The sequence below is a fragment of the Ambystoma mexicanum genome, chromosome 5q (assembly GCF_040938575.1).
Source record: "Ambystoma mexicanum isolate Mex_15411 chromosome 5q, UKY_AmexF1_1, whole genome shotgun sequence".
Classification (NCBI taxonomy): domain Eukaryota; kingdom Metazoa; phylum Chordata; class Amphibia; order Caudata; family Ambystomatidae; genus Ambystoma; species Ambystoma mexicanum.
This window is the reverse complement of record NC_090933.1, coordinates 992,687,399-992,702,602: the sequence shown is the minus strand read 5'-3', so window position 1 is coordinate 992,702,602 and position 15,204 is coordinate 992,687,399. Positions and strand designations below refer to the sequence as shown.

At 44.4% G+C, this 15,204-nt stretch overlaps 1 protein-coding gene across 1 annotated transcript in view; it reads right to left on the bottom strand.

Annotated features, from left to right (window-relative positions):
- Positions 1-15,204, bottom strand: part of LOC138498336 (fibrocystin-L-like) — a 339,059-nt gene that overhangs the window by 179,659 nt on the left and 144,196 nt on the right. Inside the window, exon 5 of the mRNA XM_069622135.1 lies at positions 5,789-5,859. Within this exon, the coding sequence (XP_069478236.1) occupies positions 5,789-5,859 (71 nt within the window). The remainder of the gene's footprint in view (positions 1-5,788; positions 5,860-15,204) is intronic.

Sequence of the window (15,204 nt, the reverse complement as noted above, 5' to 3'; positions counted from 1 at the left end):
GCTCTGCGCACTCTTCCACTCTGCGCACTCTTCCACTCTGCGCACTCTTCCACTCTGCGCACCCATCCGCTCTGCGCACCCATCCGCTCTGCGCACCCATCCGCTCTGCGCACCCATCCGCTCTGCGCACCCATCCGATCTGCGCACCCATCCGCTCTGTGCACCCATCTGCTCTGCGCACTCATCTGCTCTTATGTGCTCATCTGCTCTTACGGATTCATCTTTTCTACACACTCGTCCGCTCTACACACTCGTCCGCTCTAAGCATGCTTCCGCTCTGTGCACTCATCCGCTCTACATACCCGTCCGCTCAACGCATCCATCGGCTCAACATACTCATCCGCTCTACTCACACCTCCGCTCTAGGTACCCATACGCACTCTTCCGCTCCACGCACTCTTCCGCTCCACGCACTCTTCCGCTCCACGCACTCTTCCGGACCACGCACTCTTCCGGACCACGCACTCTTCCGGACCACGCACTCCACGCACTCATCACGCACTTATCTGCTTTATGCACTCATCCGCTCTCTACACTCATCCACTCTATACACTCATCCACTCTATACACTCATCCGCTCTAACAGTCATCCGCCCTCCACACTCGTCGGTTCTACACACTCATCCGCTCAGCGCATGCATCCATTCCACGCACTTCATCCATTCTACCGATTTCATCCGCTGTACTCACTTTGTTCATTCTTCATGCAATATCGGTTTGGGCCATGTCACTTGGCATAAGTATTGGATCCGTTCCATGCTCTCTATCTGTTTCATGCACTACAGCCGTCTCATGTACTTGAATCGTCTATTCTGTACTTTCCATTTATGCCATGCACTCATACAGTCAATGCCATCTGTCTGTGTGCTCATCAGTCTCCTGTATTCATCTTTCCATCCTCTTCTCTTTATTCATTTCGTCCATTTTGTTAATTTTGCCCATTGCAATTATTACATCCATTTCATTAATTTAGACCGCTTTACTGTTTTCGTACGATTTATTCGATTTATCCACTTCATTGCTTTGATCTACTTTACTCATTCTATTCTGTTTGTCCTTTTAGTTTACATTAGCGGTTATTAGTTGTCGATTTCCCGCTTGGATCTTGATGTTGTATTGTTATTTGTCTTATTGTTTATTCAAGATCTAGTAGTTTGTTGAGTTGGTGTCATTGAGATGGTGTTATTCAGTTTGAGTTAGTTTGAGTACGGGGTTGGTTTTAGGGGAATAGCCAAGTTTTCAGTAATTTGTGGAAAGACATTAGATTTTCAGTTTGGCGGATGTGGGGTGGGAGTGCGTTCCACAGCGTGGGGGCCAAGGCTGAGAATGATGATCCGCCTAATCTGACTGAGTTTGTTTTAGGTATGACTAGGTGGCCAGCTGAGCTTGATCTTGGAGTACGTGGAGGATGATAGGGTTTTAGCTTGTCTTGAAGATATTGAGGTCTGGTTTTATGCAGTGCTCGGTGATAAATGCATAAGGTTTTGAAGGTCACCCTTCGGGCTACCGGAAGGCAGTGCAGAGTTTTGAGTGCTGGGGAGACGTGGTCTCCTGGGCCGAGCGCTAATAGCAGTTTGGCTGCAGCGTTTTGAGCTCTTTGTAGTTTATTCAGTTGGTAAGCGTGGACTCAGAGGTAGAGGGGGTTAGCGTAGTCCAGTCTTGATATAACAATTGATTGGACCGTGGAGAGTCTGTTGGGAAAGGAGAGGTATGGAAAGATGCGCCTCAGAGTTTTAAGGTGGTAGTGGCAGGACTTTGAGACATTGTTGACTTGGCGCGAGAGTGTTAGGTCAGAGTCAAGGGTGCATCCAAGGTTTTTTACTGAATTAGAGGGAGTTGGTGGGTGGCCCATGGCAGATGGCCAGGGTAGTGGGTGTGGAAGAAATTCAGAATTGCCACATACCATGATTTCGGTTTTGGAGGGGTTTAGCAAGAGGTGGTTTCTGGTCATCCAGAGCTCTATGTCGAGGAGACAGGAAGCGAGGTCAAATCTGCAGTTGGGTTTTGAGTTCAAGAGTTTTAGAATTAGTTGAGTGTCATCAGCGTAGTTGTATCACAGGATGTTGTGTGAACGAATTATTGGTGGGAGGGTGATCAAGTAGAGATTGAACAGGAGGGCAGATAGGCATGCTCCTTGTGGAACTCCCGTGTCGACTGGTCTGGCTTGGGAGGAATAGGTAGAGAGTAGTGTTATTTGGTACCTATCTTTGAGGAACGAAGCTATCCATTTGAGAGCGGTTCCACGAATTCCTAGGGAGTTGAGGCGGTCAAGGAGGATTGAGTGATTGTGTCGAAGGCGGCGGGTAGGTCAAGAAGGATTAATGCGGCGCATCCCGCGGAGTCTGCCGTGATTTTAAGGTCATCTCTTCTTAAGAAACCCTCTGCCGACCCCTCCTGCCCGGCTAACTATCGCCCAATCTCCATCACTCCCTTCCTGGGCAAGCTCCTGGAGAAACTGGCCATCTCCCAGCTTAACCTCCATGCTGAAGCTGTTGGTAGTCTTCATGACCACCAATCCGGCTTAAGAGCGGCCAGAAGCACGGAAACTGCTCTCCTGAACATCCGTGATGACCTGCTCTTGAACCTCGACTCCAACACTCCGTGTGTTCTCATTCTGCTCGATCTCTCTTCTGCCTTTGACACTGTCAACCATGCCATCCTGCTCAACCGTCTCCGCGATAACCTGGGTATCACTGGTCAGGCTCTGGTGTGGCTGACCTCTTTCCTTTCCAATCGACCCTCCCAGGTCCAACTTGGGTCCTTCCTCTCTGACATCTTTTTCTCTACCTGTGGTGTTCCCCAGGGATCTAATCTCTCTCCCTGGCTTTTCAACCAGTATCTGGCACTTCTTGCCCACCGCATCGCCGCCCTCTGCCCCAACTTTCAGTGCTATGCGGACGATACCCAGCTCATTTTCAGGCTACCCTCGGCCTCCTCCTCTCCTGCCCTCATCTCTGACTGTCTGTCTGCTATCCAGGAATGGTGTGCTGCCAACGACCTCCGCCTTAATGCTAGTAAGACTGAGATTCTACTCATCGGCACACCCACTCCCTCCTTCCCTGCAGCTCTCTGGCCAGCCTCTCTTGGGCCTCTTCCTGCTCCTACCTGCAAGGCAAAAAACCTCGGGGTCATCTTTGACTCCACACTCTCCTTCTCTCCTCATATATCTGACGTCTCTAAGAAGTCACACTACCAGCTGCACATTCTTCCCTTCCTCTCCTTCCCCCAGAAGCTCACTGTCTCCCGAGCCCTGGTTCTCTCGAAGCTGGACTACTGTAACAGTCTCTATCTTAATCTGCCTGCCTCCACTCTCCGCCCTCTGCAACTCATCCAGAACAGAACTGCGAGACTTGTCCTTGGCCTCAAGCCCAGGGACCGTATCTCTCCAGGACTGAAATCTCTACACTGGCTCCCAGTGGCTGCGAGGATTAAGTTCAAAACCCTCTGCATTGTCCACAAGGCCTTCTGGGGCCTAAATACCTGCAACTCTCTCTTCCTAAATATCTTCCTTCCCGAGCCCTTCGCTCATCCGTCTCCAACTCCCTCAGGGTCAGCCGCTTCTCGAAGCAACGAGCTGGGGGTAGATCTCTCTCCGCGGCAGGAGCCTCCCTCTGGAACAGCCTTCCTGCCTCCCTGAAACTTGAGGAGAACCATCTCCGGTTCCGGAAGCACCTCAAAACCTTCCTCTTTGCTTCTGCTTTCTCTCTCCCTCTCCCCTGCTAATTCTTCACAAAATTCTGCACTGAATCTGAAACTTGGCCACTCTCATCGACCTCGGTCCTGGGCCCAGCCACTCTCCACTTGCACTGCCTCCCTGACAACCCCTGCACTGCGGGACTGTTCTCTGTATCCCTACAGCCCCCCCTTCCCAGCACTTGTCTGCACTTACCTTGCACTTGCCACCAGCTGGCCCTATTTATTTATTTATCTATTTATTTCTATTCTACTTACCTTGTACTGCACTTTTCCCTTCCCCCTACCCCTGCACTTGCGCGGTCTGAATGACACCTGGCCTAGTAGGATCGTTGTCTGTCCTCCCCCTGCTCCCCCCTCCCTGCCTCGTCGCGCCTTGAAACACTTGTTTATAGGCGCGTTACAAATGCCATATCATATCATATCATATCATATCGCAGATTGAGAATAGGGTGGTTTCAGTTCTGTGTCGGGCTCTGAAACCTGATTGTGCGGGGTCTAGGAGATTGTTGGCTTCGACAAAGGCATTTAGTTGGGAGTAGGCGGTTCGATCAATGAGTTTGGAAAGGAACCTGGTGTTTGAGATGAGGAGGTATACAATATGACGTTAGAACAGAAAGCAATTAGATTAGTGGCTCTACAGAACCGGATAGTGTTAGACGTTATCCTGGCTGAGCGTGGTGGAGTATGTAAATTGGTGGGATCTGCTTGTTACATTTTCGTACCTAACTCCTCCCCTACCATATTCAAGGCAATACAAAATCTGCACGTCCTAAGTACAGAAGTACATGTTCCTGAGGGAAATTGGGATCTTAGTGCTTGGTTCTGGGACTTTTTACGGTCTTGGGGATGGAAACTCTTCTCAGCCTTAGTGGTAATTCTTGGTGTTTTATTGTTCTGTTGTTGTTGCATACAATGCCTTCCTGCCATATGTTCAATGTTCGGGGGCTGTTGTGCGCAAACTGTAGATACTTTAGGACCAAAGATACATACACCCGAGAAGATGACTGATGTTTTTGTAATGAAGGATATTACTGTCAAGGATCTAAGGCGATATTTCGAAAGAATGTGATTCAGGATGTACGGACATTGAAATGTGGGGTTTTGAATAAAGCAAATGTTTTAGTAAAGCTCTTGGCTTAGGCCAAAAGGAGGGTTTGTTAAACCGTAATCATATAGTGCCTCCTTATTATGACTATTGGCCTAGGCCCATTCGCGTTACACGTAAAACCGCGTTGCAAAGTTCCAATTTTGGGTTAACTTCGCCGCCATTTTAAGACTCATCCACCATTTTGATTTCAAAATTTATGTTCCATGTTCTGAAATGGTGGAATGTGTTTTCGTCTTGAAGTCAAGCTGAACAAATCTTTGAGTTCTATTAATGTTTAGGCTGTCCAAGATTCGACTGTTTAAAGAGACCTTGCGCTATACATGAACTGTCATCCAAGTGTTATCTGCGCACACAAGCCTCATCCTTGTATAAACATCGAAACAATGACGAACAAACGTTGAGCGTATGCTTTAGCTGAACTACATTGTAGTGACTCTTGAAACAAGGCTTACCGGAGATCCGAGAACCTACTGCATCATTGTATTTTCATGGAAATGCAAACCTATGTAATCCTTTGCATAATATTGTAACATCTGTCATGGTAACTAGGCACGAACTCTAGCCTGTGAAACATTAACGTGAAGAGATGCTGGACAATATTTAAGAAAGTGTATAAATATGCTTGTGTTTAGATGTCCAGCACTCTCTCTCCTCACTGTGTCGGCTGGTACACACTGCGAGGTGTTGGGAGCCAGATAGCTATCTATTTTGCTTTGTAAATTGTACAGTAATAAAAGATACTTGTATCTTTTCAGCCCGTGATTGCTGTATTTCATTCGTGGTACTCAGCCTCGATATTTCTTTGTTCTTTCAATGTAGGGTAATCAAGCCCCACGCAATCCAAGGAGTCCAACAATAGCATTTCCATAATGAGTATATGCACGTATACACACATTACAGTTTGATAAAAAGAAGATATGGAAATAGAAAACGTAAAGTAAATCGCTCAAAGCATTAAGACATTAAGATATTGATAAAACCTACCCCTCTCCTTTCTGGAGCTGTACATCTTGGTATAGATTTGCAGGATACCCGTAAATGCCACTTGCATTGTTCTGTTGATAAGGAAAGATACATTTATAAGTGAAAATAGTGAAGTAATACATACATGTTCCATATCAATGTTCCAATATGGTCAACATCAAGCATATAGTTAGACTTTGCTCCAAGTATAACCATGCACTGTGTACTGATATACCTCGACATTTAATTCTTCTGCCATAGTAAAACATATGAGGCATGCTGTGGGCTGCAGTAATGTATTACACAGTCTATGTCCTACACATAACTTCAGGAGACATGTTTTCTTAAGATAAATACATGTTGGGAAACATGGCCTCCTTCATGTGTCTGAGGCATCTTTCTATACCCAAAGACAATCTGTAGTTGGCACTTTCTGTAAGGATAGCTACATATGGATGATGGCATACATTTTGCAATTGTGATGTTAAGTGTGCCAGTATTAGCAGTGCATGTTATGGGTGTGAGTTATGGTTGCATAGCTTAAGATAAATGGTGAATTTCTACAGTTTTCAGATTTTGTGCCGCAGCCATAAACCATAATGAAATTCAGTAAAAAAAACACTGTTAATGGGGTTTTATGGTTGCAAGATAAAATCGAAAAACCAAAAAAATATTCACCAGTTATGGTAAACTGCACAACCATAACTCTCACCACCGCCACACACTGCTCACACTAACAGCCAGGAAATCAAAGATGACATCACAAATGGCATCATCAATGACATCACTGCAGGGGCACGGCAGCAGATGACCTGGCGCAGGAAGCGGAGGAGGATGATGATCCAGTATACAAGGTAGCTTCTGTGTCTGGTGGTCGTGATAAAGGCAGTGCCTTTCTCAGGATGTAGATTCACCTTTTCTACTGCACCATCACCTTCCACTGCTGTCCACGCTAGTACCTCCTCAGTTGGTCAGATTCCTCCTGCTGCATCACAGCATATACAAGAGGCAGTTGACATTTACCTTGAGAGGACAACTGTGATGCACTCATCTGCCGGGGGAGCAATCCCGCAAAGCCTTTGAGGCAGTTACAAAGGCCCATGAAATGAATTGGCCTCTCCCCTAGTTACATCACCAGTGCCCAACATTTTCCCTTCTTCACATGTCCCTCCTTTATAGTGGTTGGTTGGTACCCCTTCCCATCCTGCCTTCTACTGAAAAAATAAAAAACATAAAATGTAAAAAAAACAAAAAAAGAATACGTTCGATGTGGAACCACCTTTAAAAGTCTTTTAAGTGTACATTAGATCCCTATGGATTCCACCTGCTTTGTGTTAAAAGCAGATAAGTCCATAAGAATCACCAGCATTTTCTCCAGCATGAAAATCCATGCCAGCACAAATAATGGAGCATCTGTATAGAGCAGAGGAAAAAAGGTGGCATAAATGAAGTTCTGTTATTCCCTCGTCTCTGCCATACACATTTTTTTTAAATGTATTGTGACATGAATGGAAGGCATTAAATCCTTACTCAGGGCTTTTACAGCTTCCATTCACATTACACCACTGAAGAACATAAGCTCCCTGCCTATGTATTTCCACCCTCGATATGCGTGCACATGCGACATATTCACAACCTAATAGATCAAAAAACGTGGAATGGAAGTTGTACCAAATTGACTCCTTTTTTAAAATTGTCTTTTATGTAGCCTTTTAAAAGAGTGACTTTAACATGTACTCATGCACTTTTTCATGACAAACTCTTCTTCCAATTTAATTTTTTTCACAATTTATTTTAGCTGGATTCTGAATATTGGTAAGAAAATGCTAATTTCCAAGATTTGTAAGATGTACTCCATCTTTTCTAAAAAATGTTTACGCTATTATGTCGTATGTTATCATTTTCAAAAGATGACATTCTAAAATCGCAAAGGAATGCACAAACAGCTTTATTCGTATTTTGCCTTGCTTTTTCTATTCATGGACAAAACAGCTTAGATCTTTTCCACTCTTGTCTCTGTGTAATTTGTGAAAAAATAAACATGGTTTGTGGAAAAAGCTTCTTCAGATTTGTGAAAGTCTGTTTCATGGCAAACTGCAAAGATAGATACCCTAAATGATTGCCTCCACAATGTACTATAATAATTTCTAACGGTTTCAAATGCACCAAACCATATATTCACACATGGGTAATAGTTGATTCCATTTCATACCACAAACTCCATAACATACCACTTCCATTTTGTTAAAGCCAAGATTATGTAAGATATCAAGCTGCTCTGGATATATCTGCAGCCAATTAACCCATACATCTCCTAGAATCCAAAGAGTCTTTTTGTTGCGCGCCATGCTTTCAGCAAATCAAACATGAAATGAAACGCTTGCTGCCCTGTCCTCCTTTGCAGTTCAACTCCTCTTCCACAAAGAGAAGGTCTGATTGGTTGAGGCCTGCAGCCTTCACAGTCAGCTTTCCCTGCAGTGTATAGTAAAAGAGACCGGATGGAGTGTGCAGTCTGTCCATGAACAGTCACATATGTCCGCGGACATCGGGGCAAGGACAGCCCTTCTGTCCATTTTACCTTTATCTCTGCAACACTCTCTAATTGGCTACATTGAAAGAGTCACAGACACATCCACCAATCACATCCAAAAACCCTACATCGAACCCTCAGTTCAATAGTTCAGATGTATCTTTCAACTATCAGAGTACATTTGTGCTGCGATTCAGAGCCTGCTCTATCACAACCCACTTTACACATTTTCACAGATTTCTATTTCCAGGATCTAAGGATCTGCATTCCAGAATCTACAACTAAGAAGACATACTACAAGTATGTTTTAATTTTCAAAAGTAATATTCTATAGCACTTTTAGACTATATGACTTCAAGAACAGAATGGTGTTCTGTGCTGCTTAACATGCTTCACTGCAGCATATATCCCAATAATTCTTTAGTGCTTGCAAAGTGACTGTTACAATTACAAAATTACAAAATACCTCAATTTTCAAGCTCAAATACAACAAATAATGACATTGTTTTTTAATAATGACCTGCATTCTGTCAAAACTATAGCAGCCCTTCATATTGTACTGTATTATACAAACTTGCCTTTAACTTCACTTGAACTATAAGTGGTTTTCTGTGCTGCAAAGCATGCTTCACTGCAGCATCCATCCCGATAATTCATTAGTGATTTTAAAAGTACTTCTGCTTGCATAGTCACTGCTACATGTGCTACATGTTATAGCAGTGCACAATCCCATAGTTAAAAATACCTCAATTACCAACCTAGAGTACCTGTGCGACAGGCATGGTGTCATGAGAGACGTAGGACCTTATTACGAGAGGGGCGGTAAGGGGTTAACGGCGCCGGTATAGGTGCCGCGCCGTTAACCCCTTACTGCCCCATTACGAGGTCATCTCGCGGGACCCGCTCTGGACGCCTGGTTTTACCAGACGTCCTTAGCGGGTCCCGCGAGAGGCCCAGCATGCTAACAACGGGCCCGTCATTAACGGGCCCGTTGTTAGCATGCTCCCCATTCCCATTGAGCCCTATGGGGGCTCAAATGGGAATGGGGATGTACCGGGTCCGGGTTCCCTGGATGCAGAAATATCGGGCCCTCCAAGGTCGGAATGGCCCTGCATTTCCCCATTCAGGGAACCCGGACTCAGACCCGAGTTTGGAGGCAGCTAAGCCCTTATTAAGTGCATGGCTGCCTCCAAACTCGTAGTAAGGCCCGTAGACTCAAAAGTAACAGTTTGAAAACCTTTATTATCTCACTTTGTGGGGTTGGTATAATGCCTATCTGGCCCTAACTCTAAGGGGGATGTTCCCTCAACTGATGTTTCTAAGGGACGTCAATGTCCGTAAGTCCAAAACCAAAGTTTGTATCCAATCCTATGCTTGCCCTGCCCTCACTCGGTAGGGGGTCTTCTTAAAGGAAAAATGTTGATTCAAAAGGAATGGTTTCAGATAGTCTTGCCAATAGGTGTAGTTCTGCCAGTTCTGCCAGTTCAAAAGAGTTCAACTCAAAAGGGTTGCCCTTGGAATCGTCCATGTAGGGTTCTTGCAGCAAGTCAATAGAGTTCACAATGTCTCTGGTTCTCTTGTGGTTCCCTTCCACAAGCATTGATCCTTCCAGTTCCAAAAAGAAAACACAATTCATGTGAGGCCCCTAAGGGTGCCTATTCCCAAGTCTAGGCATCTCTTCACAAAGTTCAACAATGTCTCTTGTCGGTCTCTTAGGGTACCCTACCCCAAGCGTTGGCCCCTCCTCACAAAGTTCAATGATGTCTTGGGTGGGCCTCCTATGGATCCCTTCCCCAAGCGTAGGCCCCTCTAGTCTCAAACATACAAAAAGTTCCTCTTGTCATGAAGCACCTTTCATTGTACAGTTCATTCATGTGGGTAGTATCAGAGACTTTCGGGAACACTGGGTTCTTTGCTCCTCCCAGGAGTTACCACTTACTCTTCACCATGCTCTTTGGCACCTTTGGTTTCTCATCGTGCTCTCTTGCACCTTCATTTGCCCTTTAACGTGCCTCTTACACTCTTTATTTCTTTTGGGTTGCTGGCACCCTTTCTCTTGACTGTCTGTTTTACTTCTCACTGTCTCTTGCTGCTCTGGGTCTCTGTTGGTTGCGGGTCACTCTCGCACCCACTCTTGGCTGTGAAGAGGAAGAGCCAAGCACGATTCACACTCCAGCCCCCCCCTTCGAAGTACCAGGAACAGTCACGCCAAAATATGTGACATATGATGAGCAAATAAACCAGCAGAGAGCCACAGTTGGGCTCTGTCCAGTACCTATCAGCACCTAATGAAGTACTGACACTTAAGAAAACCTGGACAGTAAGGTACTCATTGAGAAAACCATATCGACAAGTGAGACAGAATGACAATTGTCAGAATGTAATACCCGAAGAAGCTAAGAAGATACTGAAGAAAGACGAATGGTGACATCATAAGAACCCGGACTGACGCACATATAGAAGATATAATGACCTGAGAATGATGACAAAAGAGACGAAATACCATGGATAAGCGACATCTTGAGCCTAAAGTGAAACAGTTGATGTCAAGATGTCAGAAACCTATGCCATATGCACGATGAAGATATTCAGTTAGTTTAAACGTGTACAGATGCAAGAAACCGCAAGAAGCAAAGAAATTGTGAGGCTTGCTTATGTTTAGTAGCAAAATAGATTGCGGCAAGCGCCACCTATACCACTACGCACAAGAGCAGAATTAACAAAAGGTTACTAAAGGTCTCAAGTGGAGAGTTTTGCAGCAAACAAATCGAGAATTAAAGACAGAGAGAAACTCAGCCGAAGGGAACCATGCCAAGAGCTAAGGTCGTATCAGCTGCAATAGGCCACAGTTGATACAATTAAAGAGAAAAAAGAACAGAGTATCCTGTTCAGAAAGGTCAAGGTAAGCCACAGATGGTAGACAACTGGCAGAATTAAATCAAATACACGAAATAGCATGAAGAAGAGGTTGATTTCACGTGTCTGAATCACGTGACCAGGCAGGCAGAAGCGGATGAGACTTTCACACCTACGCATGGATCCTTGCCATACCCATACGCCTTAACTTTCCCAGACCAAGAAGCAGACTCGAGGCCAACTACAAAGAAATAATTGACACATTACCACTGAGGTGATGACTAATTGTAACAGTAATTGGAAGGAAGCTGGGGTGCAGATGAACTCCCTGCACCTGGCTGGCTATTCTGCACGCTGCTAAGCGCAAGTGAAAAAGTATGAGTAGGGTTGATGCCAACCCAATCATAGTGTACCGTGTAATCTAGAGTCCTATAGTTAGTAGAACCAATGAGACGTCGTACTTTTAGTGACGTTTACAGTGGCCATGTTTAAGGAAGGGTGTAGTTGCCCCACCTGACATTGCTTATCCAATCCCCTCTCCCTGTTACCATATTCAGATATAGTACCTATATTAAAGTTACCTTCCTAGAACCAATCAAGTTGCATGCTAAATTTTAAGAATTACATGTCAGTGATGATGTGTTTTTGGTATAAATATCATGTTTTTTCTGAAATTAATTGGAGTTGTAGCGAGAAGGAAGATCGAGCGATTGCTGATATTGAAACTCCCTGCTTTTTGTACTTGTCATTAAACGGACTCCCTTTGCCAAACCATTGAGTTGTCATTATTAATGTGGTGCAAGAGTACGAATCTGCATCCCCATCCATCTCAAGGGTGCTGCTGCTCATCTTAAAGTGCTGTTTGGAAAACCCCAGTCTTATGGGCTGGTTGGGGTCCATCCGGCACAGCTGTTTCTGTGCTGCCAGCGCACTTTGCTGTCTTTTCATTATTTTTGCGTTGCTAGCACATCTTTTCTGTCATTCCATTTTGCTTTCTTTCACTGCCAGCTTTCGCTTGTTTTGCTTTGTTTTTGCCTTTCTTTTGCTTCTCTTTGCTTTCTTTCATCACTTTCCAGCTTTCACTTGCTTTCGTCCTGCTTTCGCTCTCCGGGCTCTTCTCTCTGTCTCATGAAACTCGCTAACAGTAGCACAGTACGGCAAGAAGGTCCAAATGTGTTTGGGTCGAGGTCAGGGTCTCACACTTGCCCCACAGACACAGTTGCGACCGGAACAAGCATTTTCCCTGAACACTGCTGCAGACATGCCAACATTCGGGAGCCCCTGAGAGGGAGATTTCACCACAGCAATGGGGAACTTTTATTTTTCCCATAGGATTGCGTTGGGATTAGCATTATTTTAGGCGGGAGACAGTAAAAAATAGCCTGACTTTTTAATAAAAAATCGGGGGTCTCCTGCCTAAATCGGGAGGGTTGGCATGTATGCGGCTGGTAGGATACAGGCTGCCTCGCTCCTGCTCCCTGGAGACACAGCTGTATAGCCATGCTGCAGCCCCTCACAGACACCAGGCCAGCGTCTTGGCACGCCATTCTCCTCTGGATCCTCCAGGCTTCTCTTCCTGCAGCTCCCTGCTCCTTGGCTTCTCTGGTCCAGTCAGCACCCCCAGCTCGCTCAATGCTTCTGACAAAACCACCCTTTTTATAATGAGTCAATTGGAGTCAGGTGTTCATAGTTGGAGTAAAGTGCCTGACCTTCCTTGCCTGATTCTATTGGGACAATTCAAATGTGTTACATGGTAGGCCTCACTTTGTACTCCTATGTTGTTTCTGTGGGTAATCCTCATTGCTCCCGATTGCCTCTTCTTCATCCCAGTACTTATTGGAAATGGGGAGGGGTTGATTTGGTGTAATTGGAAAGACCCCATTAAGGCTGAGAGAGAGTGGGCTGGTGTATAATTGGGAAAGGGGGACTACCATGACTTGCCCTTGGGTATTCTCAATTCCATCCCCTGTGACCCTCCACTGAAGTGATCCTCTCTCTCTCTCTTGTCGACCCTCAGTGTTGGGATCCAAAAGCGATGGCCCTTCCATGGCCACCTGAATGGAAGATCCCGGGGGAGTAGGTGGGAGGATACCGTCAGGTTTCTCACAGAAAACAAAAGGACATTTAAAAAAAATGACCTGCCTTCTAGCACACCATTATATTTAACATATTAAACAACCGTTGCTTTAACTTCTCTTCAACTATAAGTGGTTTTCTATGCTGAAAAACATGCTTCACTGAAGCAGCCATCCCAACAGTTTATTAGTGCTTTTAAAATTAATTTGTCTTGCATGTTGAACTCCATGTCCTGCAGTTATAGCAGTGTAAAATGTTCAGAGTTGACAACAATCTTTCTTTTACATTTCCCAAAAAAAAGATGATTATCAAAGAAACCTATTAAAGAAAACAAACTCTTCCATTTCTAAAAAGTGTATTACGGTGGAATGATATGTTATGATATATTAGTGTATTTATATAGCGCCTATACACTGGAGTGTTTCAAAGTGCTTCAAGGCAGGGGAGGGAGCAAGGGAAAGTACAGTAATTATTCTTAAAAGGCCTTTAGACAATCTGAATGAATAAAACTAAAGCAAACTCAGACTATCGTACTAGGCCTGGCTAAATTTCAAATAGTGTAAAAGCATTAACAATAAAGTGAGGGAAGAAGGGGATGGGGGTAGAAGGAGAAGAACAATACAACAGACAACAAACTAACTATTATACTAGGCCTGGCGACATTTCAGATAGCGTAAGAGCATTAACCATAGTGAGGGAGGGGTGAGAAGAAGAGAAGGTATAGCTAAGGGACAGAAGAGGTAGAGAAAGGCAATCCTAATGAGGACGGTGAGCAAAGGTAAGGTGCAACGAGTATCCAAATGTGCAGGAGCATGCATAAGATGGAAGGTGTGAGGTGATATAGTGCACAACACAAATTGAATGTCCCATAAAACATTTAAAGTCCCCTCATAGGCGTTACATGTGCGTCATAACAATTGTAATAAGACAACTATACTGTGTATTATTCTAAACTATCCATTCCATTGCTGCAATCACTATTTTCCAAGACAGCCACACCACTCTTCCTCATTCAAGAACACCACTCTGTGCAACCCATAACACTACACACATTTATCGCACAGCTCCCATTACCTATGCATCCTTCTTCCACAAACCAATTTCCAATTACAATCCATATCCTTTACCCAACACCCCGTTTTCTTATTCCAGTACACCAAGGCTCTAACATCTCATTCTACAAATTGTTTCTACCACACCTCCTATTGCATATATACCTCTCTACCTCATTTTACTTTCAAAATGGAATGTATATTTTACCTAAAAGCTTTCCTCCTCATCCCAGTACCCAACATTAATCGATATCATTATGCTTACACCACTCTCCCTCATGTGACTTCACTAACAACAATGCATTCATTGCTGTATTTCCCCCTTCCTCATACCATTATTGAATTCACACTATTTTTCATTATCACTGCATCCCTCTTCCTCATACCACTACATCAGGGGTCTACAACCTCTCCCTCTCCAAATAATTTAGCACACAGCTCCCAGTATTTATACATTCCTCTTTCACATTCAACCTCTCAATTATAATCTATATTATTACTCCAACGCCTTCTCCATCCCAGTACAATAACACTGATTCGAATTATTACGTGACATTTATTTATTTATTTATAATGCACATTTACAACCAAATGGAATTTCAAGGCACATCAAGACAAAAAAGGGGGTGCAAGGTAGGAAAAACCAAAGCTGAAGCATTCCTACTAGGGCTTGAGACATTCGTATTGTGCAAGTGCTGTAACAAGAAGATATCAAGACAAAATGCAGGGGAACAAGATTGAGGAGAATACAACAAAAACATTCCTACTAGGCAAAGAGACACTCGGAACCTGCCAGTGCTCAACAGGAAAATGGGGAGAGGGAGTGGGGGAAATGCAGGTACAAGCTGGAAAATTGAAGCAATGGAATGGCACACCTCACCGTTCAGGGGACTACACAATCTGAATGTGCAAGTAGGTAAAAA